The sequence below is a fragment of the Chanodichthys erythropterus genome, chromosome 7, assembly GCF_024489055.1.
Source record: "Chanodichthys erythropterus isolate Z2021 chromosome 7, ASM2448905v1, whole genome shotgun sequence".
NCBI lineage: Eukaryota > Metazoa > Chordata > Actinopteri > Cypriniformes > Xenocyprididae > Chanodichthys > Chanodichthys erythropterus.
This window is the reverse complement of record NC_090227.1, coordinates 27,046,306-27,068,068: the sequence shown is the minus strand read 5'-3', so window position 1 is coordinate 27,068,068 and position 21,763 is coordinate 27,046,306. Positions and strand designations below refer to the sequence as shown.

Genomic DNA, 21,763 nt, shown 5'->3' with positions numbered 1-21,763 from the left:
AGGTTTTCATAAAGCCCAGCGCAGGACACACGTGCGCTGGGTTTGACCACAGTGTAAATGGTGTGTGTGTGTATGTGGGCTGCACTGTGTGTGGTATGTTAAGCCGATACATTGAAGGACTGTCAGGAGAACTATGTGCTAACACCAGTTCACATTTCATATCTGCCACATAAAAATATATTATACAGAGGTGGCTAATAAATATAAGGCGGACAATATAGTTTATAATGGATTTTTGGGTTTTTATGTTTATATGTGTCTCTCTAGTTGTATCGAAGTATACACTATCATTGAAATGTTTATGTTTTGTTTTCTTTTAACGTAAATTAATATAAAACTTTTATTCATAACTTTCATAAGAGAATCCTGAAAAAGGCCATCACTGTTTCCACAAAAAATATTAAGCAGCACAACTGTTTTCTACTTTGATAATAAGAAGTGTTTTTTGCCATCATAGGAATAAATGACATTTTGAAATATTTTAAAATTGAAAACAGCTATTTTAAATTGTAATAATGTTTCACAGTATTACCATTTTAACTGTATTTTTTATCAAATGCATTTTAGATCAAATAAGCTTTGTCTTAGTATTAGCTTAACTAGCCAAGCAACATAAGATGACACTCAACAGTGTGTTTTTACTGTGGCTTTGAGTGGAGTTCATAAATTAGAGGTAGTAACCTTTTATGACAGTGTATTTATTGAAAAGACAAACACAAAGATGCTGTGCATCTGTTAATACATAACAGTGTTTTAAATGTGTTTGGACAATAATAAACATTTTACAACCATTGCACTGACAATGTCATAAAATTCAGTGAATATAAAGTCGGTTTGTGTTCGCTCCAACTGCAGGGCGTCGGTAACCCGGAGGACATTTGGTCACAGTGGCATCGCCGTGCACACCTGGTACGCCTGTCCCACACTCATCAAATCCATCTGGGCCATGGCCATCAGCCAACACCAGTTCTACCTGGACCGCAAACAGAGCAAAGTGAGTGTGGTTATGTTTTTCGTATCTGTCTTCAAATGTGTGTATGTGTGTGTGTGTTTGTTTTTTAACCTCTTTCTAACTACAACATCCTTCCTGTGTGTTTCTGAGGTCTACCTCTAACCATCCCACCGTCTAGACTACCATCTCTCTGCAATCATCAGGGCTGCATGAACTTTCTCTCTTTCTCTATCTCTCACACACACACACACACACTGTCTCTGATCTTGCTCAAGGATTCTGTTACACTTTTAAAAGCTGCGGAATGTTCGTCTCCTGGAAAATTCTGACACACTCGTCACAGCTGGCAAGCACATTCACTCTCTCTGTCTCTGTCTCTCAGAGTAAGATCCACGCAGCACGCAGTCTGAATGAGATAGCCATAGACCTGACAGAAACAGGAACCCTCAAGACCTCCAAACTTGCCAACATGGGCAGCAAAGGCAAAATCATCAGCGGGAGCAGCGGGAGCCTACTGTCCTCAGGTCAGAACGCACACATACTTGCAAGTCAAGTCAGCTTTTTTTATATAGCACTTTATACTATACATATTGTTTCAAAACAGGAAAGTAACAGAATGCAAACAGAATTCAGTGCTGCTTTAAAGCAGCTCTAAAAAGACAATAGTGTCAATGTTAATATGAAGAACCAGTGTTAGTTAAGTTCAGTTCAATTACTGTAAAGTTCATCAGTTATGAAACTAGTTCAGTTCCGCAATAAGCAGCTCTACAGAAGACAATAATGTCTTTATTCAGCTGAAGAACTAGTGTTGGTTCAGTTCAGTAACTGTAAAGTTCATCAATTATGGAACTAGTTAAATTCCGCAATAAGCAGCTCTATAGAAGACAATAGTGTCATTATTCAGCTTGAGTCAGTTCAGTTATTCAAATCAGTTCAATAGTGTCAGTACTGCAAAATGTATATATTATGAAACAAATTTGATTCAGCTATAAAGTAGCTCTACAGAAGGCTGTAGTGTCATCATCCATCTCAATTCAGTTCAAATTTTGTTCTTATCCGATAGTGTCAGATAACATTACTGTATATGAAGTGCCAAAGGCGATGAACAGAATCACAAACAGTTATGCCACAAGACTGAGTGAAGTCTCACAGTTTGTCATTTTTTGTCACATTGTTGCATTTTATACAAATAGTAGTAAACCAGATGCCATTATAAGATCATTTTCTTCCTCGATTACAGCTGTAATTACGTTCTTACACACGTATAAAGTAGAGCTGCACGACTAATCATTAAAAGAACGCGTTCTCAATTTAAACACCCATGCAATCTTATTCCTAAATGACAGTGATTCGGCTTTGTCTATTAAATCTTGGACAAGTACAATCACAGTGGAACATTCAAATCTTTGTTGGCGGTGATGTTGGCGCTGACCCAGAGAGTTGTTGTCATGTATAAGTACAGTATGTACCAGCTTCACAAACCACATAGTGTCATTATTTCTGCATTACAAACATTCAAATTATCACAGAAGTACTGGGATAGAAATGTATAGATCAGATATAAACACTGATGTGTTTTCCTTTCCTTTTGAAAGTATCTTGCTGCTTGAAATAAGGATTATATCAATTACATTGTTACACCAGTAAGTGAAATTATTTTCCATTGAATCATTCATTCAAGAGATTCGTTCAAAAATGCTAATTCAATTGAAGTATTTGAGTGAGTCATTTAATCATTAATTCAAACTGATTTTTAACCGATAATTCAGATTAATTAAATATTTTATTCAGATAGACTGCAGCAATTAACATTTTGTCAGAACCTTTAGTAAATTACATGTTATTTGCTTAGTTATCCATTTAGCATCATAGAAGATTTGTGATCTCTATTTTAAACAATATCTCTAATATAAAGTGTTGTTTGTAGTTTGAAATGTATCATTCCAACTAAGAAACATAAAAGCTTTTGTAATGTGCACTTGGCTTCATACACTTTGTCCTATTACATGTGTGAATCCAGTGTTTATGATCTCATGGTGATGATGATATCATACACTGGGAGTTTTGGGGTGTGGACATGTGTGTAAATTTTCTGTGGGGTGAGAGTGAGAACAGCTCGTCTTGATGCTGATTTTGGACTCTTGCCGTGGTGTCAGGTATCATGAATTAAATGTGCTCATAGCAGGAATGGTGTCAGTCATATGATCTCCCCTTTTATCTGGGCTGTGTTACTTCAGCCTCTTAATCATTGACCACACATGAGAGATTAGTGGAGGGTCAAAGAGAAAAGGAAAATTCTGAGAGAAAATAACTGTAGAGTAGCACTTGATTTTATCCAATTGTAATTGATTGGAGAATCCAAGATGGAATCAGGTGAGATGGAGGGGAAGAGTTCATACTCAGTTATGTCAGCTCATATAGAAAGCTGTTTTTGAGGCAGAGTAAGATTATTCATTTTGCCTATTTGTTCCTTCTTTGGAAAAACATGCATGAATTGTGCACAATAGGGAATTAAGTAAACAAGATCCATTTTGATTTCACATTCACTTTAAAAAGACTATTCAGTGGGAAATAATGGAGGGCAGAAATTCCACCACTGGTGTTAGTTGTATTGTGAAAAGTTAGGTTTTTATCTTGTTGTTGGTTAATATTATTTGTTTCTGCCCATGCTGTTTTGATTATATTAGCAGAAAACAAAAAGTTGTTGTGCATTAGGCTGTGTGTCCACCAAAGCGTTTTTTCCAGCTGTTAGCGTACTTTTTCAATTGTTTTCAATGGGAACACTGCGTTTTTTAAACGGCAGGAGCGTAACGAGGCGCTGAGCGTCTTTTTCACGCTCAAGTGCTGAGAGCTCTGCGTTTTTTACTGGTCGCCTCGATTTGAAGAATGTTCAACTTTGAGTAAAACGCTGCACTCATCACTGTCACTTTTTATTCAGCCATCCAATCAGAGTGGAGGAGGGGCGGGACAAATACAACACCAACCAACTGTCACATTCTTGCTGTACAAACGGAACAAAATGGATGAGAAATTTATATTGCTGGTCTCCGAACATACATAGCAAGTAATTCCACATTGTCTCTACATTTTTAGTCTGAAAAAAATTACCTGCAAAATCAGTTATAAGTAACAGTGCCGCGGATATTCCGTATCGTAGCAACAAAGCGTCTCAATGGAAAAAAGCGCTCTCAAGCGCTCACAGATATGCGTTTTAAGCAGAGCGCCTAGCGTTTTCAGCTGGCTAAAAACACTTTGGTGGACACACGGCCTTACTCCAGTCTTCGGTGTCACATGATCTTCAGAAATCATTCTAATAAGCTGATTATTGCAAATTCAAGCTGAATACAGTCGAATAGTGTTTAAATACACAGGATCATATTTACTTTATTTAATATATGTTATAAATACACTACAGTTAAATGTGCATGTGTGTGTCAGTGCTCTGTAAAGTCCTCAGTTGTTACAGGAGACCCCTTTCTTTCTTTATATGTAGTGTCTTAAAGGATAGAAAGATTTCACATAGAAACTCTCCAAAACAATGTCCCTTTGTTCCAGTGACAGAATTATGCTGTGTTTTGTGTGTCGTGCAGCGTGATGCCTTTCTTTGCTGTAGATTTGCTCCAAAGGTTCACTACAGGAAAGTTCTGCCCCTCTGGAGTTCCCATGAACCCCACCCATTACTGATTTTTCTCTTAACGTCTTTCTTTTCACATCTTTGTGCTGGAGGTTTTCCAATGGGAAGCAAATATGGTTTATTTAGCTTCTCAGCAGATCCAGACTTGGTGGAGTGGAAAAGCTCTTTGCAGCTAAATTCTCCTGTCTCATATACGCACAGGAACTAGGAGACAAGAATTCCCACTCTGCTTCACTCGTATGTTCATAGTGATTCTGGGAAGACAGCTGTTTAAATGTGCCATTAGAAGTGCTCACCTAACAGCTGGTTTTGGAGCTTATAGTTGATATGACATTAAAATGGATCATATTTACTTCATTTTATACTTCACTGGTCTTATTGTGGACAAGACAAAAAATTTTTATATACTAGCCTGAAATACACTACTCTGAATACTTGTATACTATTCTGAAATACACTACAGTTCAAAATTTTGGAGTAAAAATAGGGTAGTGTTTTGGCAGTGTTACGGCAATATTATGAAATATTATCAAAATTTAAGATAATTGGTTTCTATTTTAATACATTTCAAAATATAATTTATTTCTGAAATGGCAAAGCTGAATTTTCAGCATCATTACTCCAATATTCAGTGTCACATGATCTTTCAGAAATCATTCTAATATGCTGCTCAAGAAACATTTATTATTATTATTAATGTTGAAAATGCTGCTTAATATTTTAATGGAAACTGTGATATATTTTTAAGGACCCTTTGATGAATAGAAAGTTCAAAAACAGCATTTATCTTTTGTAACCGTATAAATGTCTATATTAACACTTTTGACCAACTGTAGTTGATGTTACAATATGGAAGATTGCCATATTGTCTGATTCACAGTGACAGGACAAGCTGAGGTTTCAGGGCTTTTGTGCAGCCCTAGACCAAAGATACAGACACACACACATAGTAGGCTTGACTGGACACTAGCGACACAGCCTGTGACCCCATTCATATTCTCTCTATTACTGCTGACCCTTCACTGATTCCCAGACAGCTGCCTACCCACACACACACACACTCACACACACATACTCATTATCCCCTTATAAACACAGCAGACACGTTATATTCCTCTGCAGAGATGTGGGAAACTGCCCATGATGCTACATAGTTTCAGTGTGAGAAAACACATTCGTTCACAGTCACAAACAGCCAGTTCTCCCACACTGATTTCATGTCTTTAGCATTGTCTGGTGATATTAACGCATTGTTGTTATGTACTTCTTGCCAATCTTTCCCAAAAAATTCCACTGACTTCCTTGTAAACATCTCAGACCTTGATGCATGCACACACACAGCTTTGCTCTATGCTCTGATCCACATGGAGTTTCTGCTAAACAATGTTGCCCCAATTAGGACCCTTTGTTTAGTCCGGAAACACACACACATTTTGCCTCTTTCAGTGCGTTGAAAGCAGTGAAGTACACACCCTCTCACTAAGCGAGAAGGTCAGTCTGATTGTTTAAGCTGAAGTCCGGAGCTGCTGATGCTTGTTTGACCTTTAAATATTTCTGATCTTTGACCTTTAGTTTACATGCACACATACGTATTTGGTAAAATGTCACTGATGTCAACCCTAGATTTGATCTAACCCTGTTGGGTGTGTGTGTGTGTGTGTGTGTTTGTAGGCTCTCAAGAGTCAGACAGCTCCCAGACCGCTAAGAAGGACATGTTGGCGGCTTTGAGGGCCAGACAGGAAGCACTGGAGGAGACGCTCAGACAGAGAATAGAGGAACTCAAGAGCATCTGCATCAGAGAAGCGGTAAGGACCGAAACAAACTTTCACTTCAGCATAATGGCTCTGTTTGAAAACTTGAGTTAACTTGCTGTCTGCAGTCTGCATAGGCAGCTATTTTTTATTTATTTTTTTATTTTTTGTGCATTTGCCAGAGAAAGTAACAATTTCACTCAATATTTTTGTGTGAACAGTATTTCAAATCATGAAAAGGAATCCAAATTAGCCATTTAGTTCCATTTACAATTATTTTCTAATATACTTACTTTTATAATTGCCATTTATTAACTCTGCTATGTTATATTAACATTGAGCAGTGCATTCTGGGATTGCATTATCCCATAGATATACATATAGTGCTGCTGTAGATTTTAAACAAAACAATAAGGCATCTTATTAGACAGCACACTTCTGTTTAAAATAACCTTTACAATGGAAGCACACCTTAGGATGACTAAAAACTGTGTTGCAAACAGTCACTTCTGGATTTGCTGCTTTCAAAGGTTTTGATCAGAACTTGTATCTTAATCTCACACACTCATGTATACCTGTATGAATAAACACTTATACAAACAGCTGGATCAAGAATGTAACATAGTGTGTTTTGTTTTTAGGAGCTGACAGGAAAGCTTCCAAAAGAGTACCCTCTGGACCCCGGTGAGGAGCCGCCCACAGTCAGACGCAAAATTGGCACAGCCTTCAAGTTGGATGAGCAGAAGATCCTGCCCAAAGGGGAGGTCAGTGACATCCAACCTCATCTCAACCTGGCATCCTGTTTATAGTCTGATTTAGCTGGTTTTCAAGCCCCTTACTTCCTGACCACAGCGATGCTTCACAATTGTTTGATCATAAACTGCTCTTTAAGCCAAACTCAGACTCAGATGCTCGTGTGTACGCAGGGGTCTATAAATAGCTCCAGTCTGGCATGATCAGAGGAAGTGGCGATAGTGCAGTGTATGTGTTGAGTGTCAGCCAAAGGAGCAGGATTACAAAACCCTCCAAAAAAAGAGCTTAGCTATGTGAATGTGTGTGTGAAAGAAGAAAGCTGAAGTTATATGAATTATATAAGAGGTCGAGAGTGTGTGTGTCTTTGTACATGACTGATGATTGTTGATTTTGGGTGATTAATCGAAGGCATTGATAAGAGGCCACAATATCTTAGCTGTCTCAATGTGTGTGTGAGAACTAGACAACTTGGCGCCCGTAGCTGTCTTGTTATTCTGATGGAGTGTGTGTTGGCAGTTTCACAAAGTGAATAAATACATGTTTTTTGCTTAATTTACTCATTCTGTTTGTGTTTACATCTGTGTTTTTTTTTTTTTTATTAGGAAGAGGAATTGGAGCGTTTGGAAAGAGAATTTGCCATCCAGTCTCAGATAACGGAGGCAGCGCGGCGGTTAGCGTCGGATCCTCACATCAACAGCAAGAAGCTGAAGAAACAGAGGAAGACATCCTATCTGAATGCTCTGAAGAAGCTGCAAGACATCGAGAATGGCATCAACGAGTACCGCGTTCGCTCCGGGAAGAAGCCCACACAACGTGCCTCTCTCATCATAGAGGGTGAGGAATTACTTTTGTTGTGTTTGTAAAATGTTTTCTCTGAGCTCCTGTGAGTTCATTAAGTGTTTCCTCTGTAAAGTCTTTCATGCTGAGAGCAAGAGTAATCACACCTCCCCATGGACCTGTAAAACAGTGTGAACGTATGTGTCTGTGTGTGACCTCTGCTGTGAGAATTCACTAATGTTTACACTCAGGTTGCAGCGATTTGTTCGACGTGTTGGTTTGTGGAAGTTTTCGCTTTGTAATTGTCTTTGTCTGTTTGGCAGAAGCAAATATCGGCTCAGAGGACAGTTCGTTGTCTGACGCATTGGTGCTGGATGATGGTGAGTTTTGTACACTTTTATACACGCATACCAATTTTCTGTAATCTGATTTCCGGTTAAAGCAGAATATTTAACAAGCAAAATTTAGTTCAGGGTTTGATTATATCTGTCTCTAGTTTAAGATTGGGTGTTGCAGACAAGAATGATGCCAGGTTAACCACAGTTTTGACACTTTTCTTTTGACAAGTAATATAGTTTACGGATACAAAACAAAACATTTTCCTCATTAAAGGGTTAGTTCACCCAAAAATGAGAATTCTGTCATTTATTACTCACCCTCATGCCGTTCCACACCCGTAAGACCTTTGTTAATCTTCAGAACACAAATTAAGATATTTTAGTTGAAATCCGATGGCTCTATGAGGCCTCCATAGGGAGCAATGACACTTCCTCTCTCAAGATCCATAAAGCTACTAAAAACATATTTAAATCAGTTCATGTGAGACAGTGGTTCAATATTAATATTATAAAGCGACGAGAATATTTTTGGTGCACCAAAAAAAAAATAAATAAATAACGACTTATTTAGTGATGGCCGATTTCAAAACACTGCTTCAGGAAGCATCGGAGCATAAATGAATCAGTGTATCGAATCTGCTGTTCAGAGCGCCAAAATCACGTGATTTCAGCCGTTGGCAGTTTGACACGCGATCTGAATCATGATTCGACACACTGATTCATTTATGCTCCGATGCTTCATGAAGCTGTGTTTTGAAATCGGCCATCACTAAATAAGTTGTTGTTATTTTTTTTTTTTTTTGGCGCACCAAAATATTCTCATCACTTTATAATATTAATATAACTACTGTACTCACATGAACTGATTTAAATATGTTTTTAGTACCTTTATGGATCTTGAGAGAGGAAGTGTCCATTGTTCCCTATGGAGGCCTCACGGAGCCATCGGATTTCAACAAAAATATCTTAATTTGTGTTCTGAAGATTAACAAAGGTCTTACGGGTGTAAAACGGCATGAGGGTAAATAATAAATGACAGAATTTTCATTTTTGGGTGAACTAACCCTTTAATATTCATTCATTTGGCTCAATAATATTTAGAGTTGAATTCAATTGATTTTTTTTTCATTAACTTACAATAATATGGCTTATCCAATCGGATAATACACATAAAACCATTTTGTAAACTTTTTTTTTTTTTTTTTTTTTTTTAAAGGGTTAGTTCACCCAAAAATTAAAATGTTGTCATTAATTACTCAAACTCATGTCATTCCACACCTGTAACACCTTTGTTCATCTTCAAAACACAATATATTGATAAAATCCAATTGCTCAGTGAGGGCTCTATTGCCAGCAAGATAATTAACACTTCCAGATGCCCAGAAAGGTACTAAAAACATATTTGAAACAGTTCATGAGTACAGTGGTTTTTCATTTTTTCATAAAAATTTTCATTTTTGGGTGAACTAACCCTTTAATTTAAATTTTATTTTTAATTTTCTTATTTTCTAACATTTAGCAGTTTTGTCCACCAAAGTATAACTAACACAGAAACACATACACACACCATCTTAACATTCAGTCATATATTTATCTCAGTTCATCTGACTCTGTGCTCCAGATGACCCCCAGGTGGCAGGAACCCCCACATTCTCTCCAGCTGCCTCCCCACACAAAGGTCTCCCTCCCCGACCCCCCTCCCACAGCCGGCCTCCTCCCCCCCAGTCCCTGGATGGACTAAGACACCTGCACTACCAGCGCAGTGACTACGACAAGTCCCCCATCAAACCCCGCATGTGGAGCGAAAGCTCATTAGATGAACCCTACGAACGGGTGAAGAAACGATCCTCGCACTCCAGGTACAGATCAAACTGAAAATTTGTTTTGTGCTTTATATGAATAGTGCACATTTAAATTAATAAATCATGTTTATTCTTTTCTCTTTCTGCAGTAGTCACAGGCGGTTCCCCAGCACAGGTAGCTGTGAGGCGGGAGGGAGCAACTCTCTCCAAAACAGCCCAGTGCGCTCCCTCCCTCACTGGAACAGCCAGTCCAGCATGCCCTCCACCCCTGACCTGAGAACACGGAGCTACGTCCACTCAGCCAGGTGCTGCCACACACTCTCCAATGTCCTCTGCTGTCAACATGAGAACATTACCTATTGTTTTATTCTAATATACATATTTACATAATTATATTTTTATGTGAAATAAATTCATTCAATTATTGTTTTAAAATATGAAAAAAAATTCAAACAATCCACTAAAACTCAGTTTTCTATTCTTTCTCAGTCTAACTCAGCCCTTCCGTGGCCGGAGTTCCAGTTTGGAGTCTCAGGGGAAGCTGCTGTCCTTGGAGGCAGACACAGAGGCAGGACTTAGCCCTGACCTTTTTCTGTCAGGACCACAGAGGACAGGAAGCAATGGCTCTGTTGTCCCTGACGACTGCTCATCTTGCACCAGCCACTCCAGCTCAGAACATTATTACCCCTCGACCACCTCTAACCCCAACTACTGTACGCTGGCCGAGGACTCGCCATCCAAAGCCCGGCAGCGGCAGCGACAGCGCCACAAGTCTGCCGGACACCTGGGTGCGTCTAGTTCTGGCAGCATGCCCAATCTAGCGGCCCGTAACGGGAGCACCCACGGAGGAGTGTGCGGGAGCCATCAGGGTGTGTACCTCCACAGTCAGAGCCAGCCATCTTCACAGTACCGTATCAAAGAGTACCCGCTGTACACAGAGGGCAGCAGCCCCAATGCCGTGGTCGTCCGCAGCCTGGAAAATGACCAGGAGGGGCACTACAGCGTCAAGGCACAGTTCAAGACCTCCAACTCTTACACAGCTGGGGGGCTTTATAAGGAGGGTTGGGGCTCCGGGGAGGACGGGGAAGCGGGTGGCGGCAGCGGGAGGTTGACGCCCTCCCGATCACAGATTGTGAGGACTCCGTCTCTGGGCAGGGAAGGAGGAGGAGGAGGAGGGGGGCGGGCAGCGGTGTCAGAGGAGCTGCGGTGCTGGTACCAGCGCTCGTCTGGATCGCTAAAGGAGCACAGCCGCGTCACGCACACCAGCTCCAACTCTTCAGATGGCCGTGGAGGACGAATAGGGACGCTAGTGAAGGGGTCACCAGGTGAGCAGGTCAAATATGTACTATGCAAAAAATATATGGATACCTGCTAGACCTCAATCAGAGTAAACTGATTCAACATAATCATAGTTATAACTCTCTCTATAGAGTTTTCTTGTTCTATTCAACAAAGAACTGCATGCTATCTATGATGTCTGATTAGCAGAATTTGTCAAACGGATTCTTTTATCACTGTTGAAGACACAATAGAGTTATTGGTTTGAATCAGACTCACTCAGAGTGTAACATGATTACTCATTAAACTGAAAGTAATTTTTTTGGTTATGTCCAATTTCAATTGAGCTATTTCTGAGGTTTGTGACCCTAAAATCATTTTAGGGCTATTGATTAGCCATTGTATCGAACAACTCTATAATTTGACAACTAGAAAAAGTTCTTTGAATCCAAACTTTTTTTAAATTTTTGGATCAAGAAGCTCATACTTTTATTTATTTATTTATTTATTAAGGATTTTTATTGTCATTCCATGCACAAGTACAGGAACAAAACTAAGTACCGAGGTCCTGGTAAAAAAACAAACAAACAAACAAAAAACATTAACACGCACACAAACTGCTCCCTGCAAAGTGACCTAAAACTACCTCATGTCCCAAAGCACATAACATTAAAATAATAATGAATGTAAACAACCTAGAGAGAGTGTACCTGACTGCTGCAGATTCATTTTGGTGTTGATACTGTTGACATGGAAACACATAATTCCAAGTCTGAGGATGTGAACAGCTCCGGGTAGAATGTCTCAGGTTGCCATCTCTTAATTACTGTAGTTATGGCATGTTTAAAATAGCAACGTGGAAAACAGACAGAGTTCAGATAATGTATGTTTCAGTCGATGGATGCACAAAACGTTACAACAACGATAATCAGAAAGCGTGGACAAAACAGTCACTCTTTGTAAACTGTTAACTGCGAGTGCCGTCTGCTCTAATGTCCAGTCATTTACGCCGTCATCACCCGGGTGTTGATGCAGGTGAGACCTGAACAGCACACGTTGCTGTCTGTGTTTAAACTAACTCATTTAAGCCTTGCTGATTTAAACCTTAAAGAACAAGACGCGAAAGAGAACTTGCACGCGCTGTGAGAAGATTTGTGTGCGCTCATCCGAAGCGCGCACACGCTTATTCCAGTCAGCGCGCAAATACTGAGTTCTCTTTCAAGTCTTGCGCTTCGGCGGCCACATTCATACAAAAATTATGTCAACATGCCCGTCCTAGCGAGTATCCTAGCAAACATAGTCGGTTATGTCTTAAGTGAACGTATATTAGTCGAGAAAGACAGCGCATGTGGAACAGTATATGTAGTGGATCGTGCATGTCTTAAAGGGAAAACAACTAACGTTATTCCTGCTGCCTGTATTTAATGTTAAATCAAACAACAAAAAACAAAGAAATCACTCACTGCTCTTGACTGAATACTGAATAGTTTTTGTAACTTCAATAATGATTAATCTTTATTTATTTTATACAGTAAAGATAATATGCAGTGATATTTTATATTTGATTACTATTTGAAAACTGAATACCTGAAAAACCTGAAAAGCACTGTTCCTGGATCTGTTTTTTCGCTCTTCTTTATTCTTTTTTATGTAGGCTATTAAGTATCGGATCGGGACTCGGTATCGGCAGATACTCAAAATCAAATGACTCGGACTCGAGGGCAAAAAAACGTGATCGGGACATCCCTACTCGCAACCTCATTTTCATTCACACGTGTCCTTTAAAGGAACACTCCACTTTTTTGAAAATAGGCTCATTTTCCAACTCCCCTAGAGTTAAACAGTTGAGTTTTACCGTTTTCGAATCCATTGAGCCGATCTCCGGTTCTGGCGGTACCACTTTTAGCATAGCTTAGCATAGTTCATTGAATCTGATTAGACCGTTAGCATCGCACTTAAAAATGACCAAAGAGTTTCCTATTTAATACTTGACTCTTCTGTAGTTAAATCGTGTACTAAGACCGACAGAAAATAAAAAGTTGCGATTTTCTAGGCTGATATGGCTAGGAACTTTACTCTCATTCAGGCGTAATAATCAAGGAACTTTGCTGCCGTTCCATGGCTGCAGCAGTGCAATGATATTACGCAGCGCCCGTGAGCCCCTGCTTGCACAGGGAACGTGCCTTGCAACCATGGAGACGTTTGTGAGAGACGCTGCGTAATATCATTGCGCCCGCTGCAGCCATGATACGGCAGCAAAGTTCCTTATTTTCTGTCGGTCTTAGTACACGATTTAACTACAGAAGAGTCAAGTTTTAAATAGGAAAAATATCAAAACTCTTTGGTCATTTTTAAGCGCGATGCTAACGGTCTAATCAGATTCAATGAACTATGCTAAGCTATGCTAAAAGTGGTACCGCCAGAACCGGAGATCGGCTGAATGGATTCGAAAACGGTAAAACTCAACTGTTTAACTCTAGGGGAGTTGGAAAATGAGCCTATTTTCAAAAAAAGTGGAGTGTTCCTTTAAGTTAGTGTTGTCAAAAGTACTGACTTCGATACCAAGTCGTTACTGAAATTTAAAAAATGAGCGCTGTTGAGCGGATTCATAAACACCACTGATCGGCCATTGTGTTCACATGCTCAACATACATGTCTGGGATTGGCTACAATGAACACACGGGAGCATTTGAAAGCACACGGGAGTGTCTGAATTTGAAAGCGGTTTGAAATGGGAGCGCTTGAAAGCAGCCATCTATCAGCGGACCGGTCTGCATTTACAACATAAAGCGTTGATCATTGTAGCCAATCACAGACATATCTGATGAGCACGTCAACACAATGGCCAATCAGAGGTGTTTTCAAATCCTCTCAACAGTGCTCAAATATTTAAAATTTCAGTTTTATGCAATGAAGTGAAATGTACACATTGCAATTCATTGCATAAATGCTACTACAGTGATCAAGTGTGTGTGTGTGTGTGTGTGTGTGTGTGTGTGTGTGTGTGTGTGTGTGTGTGTGTGTGTGTGTGTGTGTATGCATATGTGAAAGAGAGAGAAATAGTGGAATAAGACCTATTTTATATGTCAACTTCAGTGCATTGCTGTGAGCCGTGTGTGTATAGAGGCTGTCAGGGTGGTCTGGTCAGTGTGTGGGTTTGTGTCGTAGGGATTATCGCCTCTCTCTGGGTGGCAGAAACACTCCAAACCTTTTCCAGCAGCTCAAGAGGGTGTTGGCAGCAAACAGTCAGCTTTATCTCCGACACGTTCACCACGTGCATAAGCATATGTGACTGTAGTTCAACAGTATGCATTAGTGTCTTACAGTGGAGTCTGTGTGTGTTTCAGCTGCATCTCCACACAGTCAGAGGAGTGGAACTCCCTGTAGTGACCCTGCAGCTACGCCCCCCTGCAGCCCACAACACATACTCAATTGGCAGAGCGGGTAAGACATAGAATCAGTGTATTTAAGCACACAGTATATTTCTATAAGTGAATAATCATATATATATATATATATATATATATATATATATATATATATATATAAATAATGTATGTATTTGTAGTTTATATGTAATTAGTAGCTAGTCAATGTAAATGACACTGTATATAACACTCTAGTATTCCAGCTTGGCTTGTTAGATACTGTGCTGCATCTCTGTAGTTTCTTAGATGTATTGACCAATCAAAATTTAATAAAACTAAATAAGTGACCTGAGTAAAGCAAATGATATGTTTCACTTGTAGTCAATGAGAATAGTTTTGTGCAAAAAAAAAAGAAAAAAAAAAAAAGAAAATCACCTGCAATATTTGTCAGTGATTTGCATTAGTCTAGATGTGAGTATACTTTTAGACTAGGTTTTTATGGTTCTCCATGCACTAAACTTTGACCAAGAATGTTTATATATCCTTCAAATTTTCATTGTGTTGTTCTTGTTTTGTCTAAGTTGCACAATTGGCTTGGTATTCCTGTAGATTGTTCTTTGTTTGTCAGTAGCTATTTACTCCAAAGAACAGTCATAAATTCCTAAATTCAGACATATTTGAGGATGTTGGTCAAAGTCTGGGCTATGGAGCATATTCTCTGTTTAGATGTTCACCTAATTTTACCAATGCTTTGTCTGTGTTGTTCACTTTAATAGTGTGTAACAGAACTACCCCACAGTGTCAAAATTACACAACTCACTCTACATTAACTGATCACGGCTACCCACAAACGCTAACCTCTCTCTCTCTCTCTCTCTCTCTCTCTCTCTCTCTCTTTCTTTGTGTCTCACTAACCCACCTCTGCCTGAATGTTTATGTGTTTTCTTGGGGCAGTGATACGACTGAAAGTTCTCCTACTGAAGACCGTTCTCCCTCTCACCAAAGCACTGACCAGTAGAGAGGTACACTCTCTCTCTCTCAATCTCTCTGCATGTTCTATATCTCACTCTTTCACTCCTCCACCTCTCTGATTGTGTCATTTTCTTGTGTTGGAATGTAACTTGTAACTAAATTTAAAGTTTTATTTAAGCGTATTTCATTATAAAATTACTAGGGAGGCAGTGACTCTTTAAAAAACTTTAAGGTGTGGGCAGTATGACCAAACTTTTGTATCACAAAATGAGTAATTTTATAATATGTGGTATGAGGCACTGTTTCCACCTGGTATTAAGATGCGTTTTGGTCGATCAGATCACAAGTGGACGAGGGAAACACATACCCATTTCCACTTGGTATTTTAATCCGTCTCTTTTGTCCACTTTCAACCAAGTCCTGATTTCTTCAAGGGGAGGCTCTGTATGCAGGTAAATGTATGGGCTTTTTCAGATCTTTTGATCTAATGGATAAAATAAGCTCATGGAACTTACATATGAACATGCCCGGAGACAACGGAATAACATGCAGAGAGCATCAGCTTTCGTTTCTGCTCTGAAAGCCGCAAGACTACGACGAATGATGTGAAGAAGACAGGAATGGTGAGAGAACATTGTGCTTGGTACATTTTTTTGTCTTCAAACCAAACTTGGGTCTTCAGCTGGCAAAGTTTAAATCCCATCTGGCTAGCACACACTTCCCATAATGTTTATGTGTTAGTTCAGTAGGCGAAGAGTACACATTCAACCACATGAGCGTTTTCACTACAAAAGCAATCCGGTCGAATGCGTTTTCGACTACCTCTGGAAGTGGTCGAAAGCGGACAAGCTCAAAACGTTTTACACCCCATTTACACCTGCATTTACTTGTGATCTGCTCGACCATACCAGGTGGAAACAGGGCCTCAGTTTCTTTATATTTTTGGAAAAAATAAATGTTATATTTTTAATCAATTATTGCATTAAATATATTAAGAAGGAAATTTAATATTAAATGCAATGTTTAAGATACATTTAATACAGGAAACTGAATATGTTTTACAAATGAAATGTAATTAATCTCATTTTATTATTTTTTTCTTTGTCTCTTTTAATAATATGTCTTTTTGGGGATTCTCATTTTTCTTCTTTGGTTCCATGTGCAAAAACCATAAAGCAGTCATTCCCATTGTTGTCCAGGTTTTGCAAATTTTTGGGGAACATTTGTGGAATTCTGCAGAATGTGTTAAAACATGCTAAAATGTATAAAGAAAGTTGAAAGCATGTTCAGTGTATTCAGATGATATTCAAATCTGTGTGAGCTTTTTCCACAAAGCTAGCTACCACAATATAAATGGCAAGACACGTCTGACAATTTCCTCGACTTCTCATTGCAGATCGCCGTTCACCGATAGTTGTTTCCTGAGCAGTCCCCTGTGCTCTGAGATAGCGGACGTACAGTGGTACGGGCATGAGAAGGCAAAGCCGGGAACGCTCGTCTAAACCGTCATCCCTCATCCCTCTCTCTTTAAAAGAGTGTTCAGAAGGCAGGCCTGACCACAGCCTGGACCTCAACTCATCCGAACACACCTATGGCTGGAGCCAGTACCACCTCAACCTCTCTTTCATCTCTGTCTCTCTGTATACCCGGCGGTACAGTGCTTATGAACTATGGGAATACAAGACTCTGAATGAACTGAGCTTGACCTTGTCTGACCCTCCCCCTCAGACTTTTGAACTCTGACCCAGTTAGCTGGCAGCCGGTTCCTCCGTATGCACAAACCCTCCGTGTTTATTCCATCGCTGGAGTGATGTGCATAAGAGAGACGTCTTATGCGCGTTGTACTATAAGTGAACCCCACTCATGCACACACACACATGCTCAAATAGACATTCGTCCCCTGCTGTCGTGTGTGTCCCTCTGCACTAATGTCAGAGAGCCGGCATCGTTCTCTCTCATGCACATGACATGCACAAAAACACATTCCGATGGATTGCTTTGTCGTCAACCATCTTTGTAGATCTTTATGTTCTCAGTTCAGTTAAAAAAACAAAAAAACTATGTGACCACAAACCCCTCCTTCATTCTACAGCGCCCCTTCTCATTTGGACCGCAGTGCACCATAAGCCTCTGTCTGTGAACTTTGATATTTTGTGAATAACAATAGAGCATTTAAAATGGCCATTCTTCGATCATCCCGGATTGGAAAACGAGCCCTTATATCATATCCCTCAAGATGGTGATGCCGCAAGCGTCACCAAACAACTGCATTATTTCATGGAAATTCAAAACATTGTGGTCTTTGTATGTAATGTTGGTTTGTCATTCTCAAGTTCATTGGTTCTTGTTCAGAAAGTTCAACCATTTTTGCAGAACATTAGCTAACTTTTTTAGAAGCCATAGCTGTACAACAAATCTGAAGCATTAGGTTAGAGGCATTAGCATGACCCTCAGCGTTGAACGACCAATCTGTGAAGTACTGCAACTCAGGCCGCAACCAGTGTACTTTGCTATTATGGCAACTCGCCAACATGGTGCTCTGAGCCTGAACTTTACATCCCACAATGCCCTGCTGTAAGCCCACACTGCATGCAGAACCGTCACAAACCCCCACGTATAGTGTTGTGACATCAGTGAAGTGACGAGACACACAAAAAAACCTTCTCCAAACACTCCTGGCCTTATCGGTTTTCTGTTTTTATGTATCTGTTTTTAATATTCAAGATTTTACTTAACTATAACACCACTATGACATTACGATTACGTTCGTATTTATAAAACCGTCAGATGAGCACAACACAACGTGGCACACCAACTCAATATTTCAATGGAAATGACGTTACCTCTACCCTGACCTGAGAACAGCATTCCAGAATGTGACATGATTAAAGCAGGTGCTTAGTTTTAAAAGCCGCTTGTAAGAAACCATAAGCTCAAACAATACAGGGTGTTCAATGCTTTCATCATGCAGTCATGAAAGATCCGAAACCACGTGTGCCCCTCGCCTCGATCGTCTGACCGAGGAAAAACATCAAGCCATAACGCTAAAGACATTGTTTCACACTCTGCAAGATACGAAAAATATCGTACGTGCAAAGTACCTTAAGAAACAGGTAGCTAAAAGCACACCCTTTGCCATTACTACTCGATAGATCTTCAAAAATTCAATAGTTTGTGCGTGCCGTTAACATAAGCAGTCATTACAAATGTGTATTCAAAAGGGTCCAAATCACCAGACGCTAAATCTGAAAGTCATCTGATTCACACTCATTCACGGGCCTAAGAGTAGACGTTTTTATCTGCCCTAAATTGATTGATTGTTCATTCTTTTCATGCATGCTCAGCACACTGTGTAATGCATCTTGATGTTAAAATTAAAACCCAGTGTGAAAACAGCCCTAATCGAAAGTAAAACACCTCATCCGCGTCTACATTTAGAGGTCGTTCAGACCTCGTACCCTCTTATGCCAATGTGAGCTCACTCCTTTCGTCTACCTGTACTCGATAACAAAAACGTAAATCTTTTTATATTAAAAAAAAAAAAAAACTAACACATTTATCAACATTTATAGGCAGGACTGTGGAAATTGGGTTCTTTTAAAAGAAAACATAAAACCAATCATTTAATGATTTTTATAAATCAGTATTCGTTTTATTTTCAGGTCTTTAAGCTGGGAAATAGCAACAACACGTTCAGGTGCTACAGGAAGACCAGTTGCTGCTTTGGTTTCCTAGCTGTAGACTTTTCCTAACTGTTGTCAATAGTTTTAATACCAGTTGTGCAAAATGAAGGACTTTAGTTACTAAACTGTCTTACCACTTCATCTTGACAATAGAGCATGTTTCATGAGTTCATTTTCAGATATAACCGGACACAATAAAATGGTGTTGTAGAAAAAATAAAGTGGAATTGTTGGGCAGGTTAAATATAACCGAATTCCACAGTTAATTTATTCTTTTTTCTATTAAGAATTTGTATAGTAACATTTTTCAAAAACCGTGTTGTTGGCAACTGATACTGAATTTTCCAGATGAGAAATGTGGTGGTTCTTGAGATTCTGAAATAAATTATTGCTGAATGTTCGCTAAACTGAAGCGTGAAATCACTTTATTGCTATTATTCAGATTGTGTCTCATATGTTGATGATAGAGTGAATATGCATGGTTAATGTATATTTATTGTTATTCAGAACGCAACATGCCCCTCCAGGTGGATGAAGGTGATGATCCGCTTCCTCTCGGCGTAATTGGAATTCTTCCGCATGTCACCTTTGTGGATTATGTTTCTGCATTTGTAATGAGATCAGCCGCAGGTGAAGCTGACAATTATACCCTGTGATTGAAATACCAAGTACATGAAACTGAAATTTGATTTGCCAAATCTGAATGCTGCTTAAAAATATGCAAATGTAGGCCAAAGTCGTGTCACAGAAAACGGATCATTTTAATGGCGGAAAAGAGAACGAAAATTGTCCTGCTTTGAACCTGCATTCAAGGTTACACATATTTTGGACAGAAATCATAAGGAATTTTTTTGTCTTACCAGTTGGGTTCTGTTAAAGGCACAATATGTAAGATTTTTGGATTAAAATATCCAAAAACCACTAGGACAGTGTTACACAGTGAGGAAAATAAGTATTTTTGAACACCCTGCTATTTTGCAAGTTCTCCCACTTAGAAATTATGGAGGGGTCTGAAATTGTCATCGTAGGTGCATGTCCACTGTGAGAGACATAATCTAAAAAAAAAAATCCAGAAATGACCATGTATGATTTTTTAACTATTTATTTGTATGATACAGCTGCAAATAAGTATTTGAACACCTGTCTATCAGCTAGAATTCTGACCCTCAAAGACTGTTAGTCTGCCTTTAAAATGTCCAACTCCACTCCATTTATTATCCTAAATTAGATGCACCTGTTTGAGGTCGTTAGCTGCATAAAGACACCTGTCCATCCCATACAATCAGTAAGAATCCAACTACTAACATGGCCAAGACTAAAGAGCTGTCCAAAGACACTAGAGACAAAATTGTACACCTCCACAAGGCTGGAAAGGGCTATGGGGAAATTGCCAAGCAGCTTGGTGAAAAAAGGTCCACTGTTGGAGCAATCATTAGAAAATGGAAGAAGCTAAACATGACTGTCAATCTCCCTCTGACTGGGGCTTAATGTAAGATGTCACCTCGTGGGGTCTCAATGATCCTAAGAAAGGTGAGAAATCAGCCCAGAACTACACGGGAGGAGCTGGTCAATGACCTGAAAAGAGCTGGGACCACCGTTTCCAAGGTTACTGTTGGTAATACACTTAAGACGTCATGGTTTGAAATCATGCATGGCACGGAAGGTTCCCCTGCTTAAACCAGCACATGTCCAGGCCCGTTTTAAGTTTACCAATGACCATTTGGATGATCCACAGGAGTCTTGGGAGAAAGTCATGTGGTCAGATGAGACCAAAATAGAACTTTTTGGTCATAATTCCACTAAACGTGTTTGGAGGAAGAAGAATGATGAGTACCATCCCAAGAACACCATCCCTACTGTGAAGCATGGGGGTGGTAGCATCATGCTTTGGGGGTGTTTTTCTGCACATGGGACAGGACGACTGCACTGTATTAAGGAGAGGATGACCGGGGCCATGTATTGCGAGATTTTGGGGAACAACCTCTTTCCCTCAGTTAGAGCATTGAAGATGGGTCGAGGCTGGGTCTTCCAACATGACAATGACCTGAAGCACACAGCCAGGATAACCAAGGAGTGGCTCTGTAAGAAGCATATCAAGGTTCTGGCATGGCCTAGCCAGTCTCCAGACCTAAACCCAATAGAGAATCTTTGGAGGGAGCTCAAACTCCGTGTTTCTCAGCGACAAGCCAGAAATCTGACTGATCTAGAGAAGATCTGTGTGGAGGAGTGGGCCAAAATCCCTCCTGCAGTGTGTGCAAACCTGGTGAAAAACTACAGGAAACGTTTGACCTCTGTAATTGCAAACAAAGGCTACTGTACCAAATATTAACATTGATTTTCTCAGGTGTTCAAATACTTATTTGCAGCTGTATCATACAAATAAATAGTTAAAAAATCATACATTGTGATTTCTGGATTTTTTTTTTAGATTATGTCTCTCACAGTGGATATGCAC

General features: G+C 39.6%; 1 protein-coding gene across 8 annotated transcripts in view; it reads left to right on the top strand.

The window, feature by feature from the left end:
* frmd4a (FERM domain containing 4A) overlaps nucleotides 1–21,680 on the top strand; it is a 107,541-nt gene extending 85,861 nt beyond the window's left edge. For 4 of the 8 annotated variants that reach the window (XM_067390011.1, XM_067390009.1, XM_067390004.1 and 1 more), the window contains exons 13-23: nucleotides 853–994; nucleotides 1,335–1,476; nucleotides 6,258–6,391; nucleotides 6,979–7,101; nucleotides 7,693–7,924; nucleotides 8,191–8,247; nucleotides 9,827–10,064; nucleotides 10,157–10,312; nucleotides 10,497–11,332; nucleotides 14,633–14,729; nucleotides 17,022–21,680. In XM_067390011.1, the coding sequence (XP_067246112.1) occupies nucleotides 853–994; nucleotides 1,335–1,476; nucleotides 6,258–6,391; nucleotides 6,979–7,101; nucleotides 7,693–7,924; nucleotides 8,191–8,247; nucleotides 9,827–10,064; nucleotides 10,157–10,312; nucleotides 10,497–11,332; nucleotides 14,633–14,729; nucleotides 17,022–17,127 (2,263 nt within the window). In that variant the 3' untranslated portion in view covers nucleotides 17,128–21,680. Of the gene's footprint in view, nucleotides 1–852; nucleotides 995–1,334; nucleotides 1,477–6,257; nucleotides 6,392–6,978; nucleotides 7,102–7,692; nucleotides 7,925–8,190; nucleotides 8,248–9,826; nucleotides 10,065–10,156; nucleotides 10,313–10,496; nucleotides 11,333–14,632; nucleotides 14,730–15,607; nucleotides 15,676–17,021 lie in introns of all 8 variants that reach the window. The other 4 variants (XM_067390010.1, XM_067390005.1, XM_067390007.1 and 1 more) reach the window with 3 other exon arrangements.
* The last annotated feature ends 83 nt before the right edge of the window (nucleotides 21,681–21,763 follow it).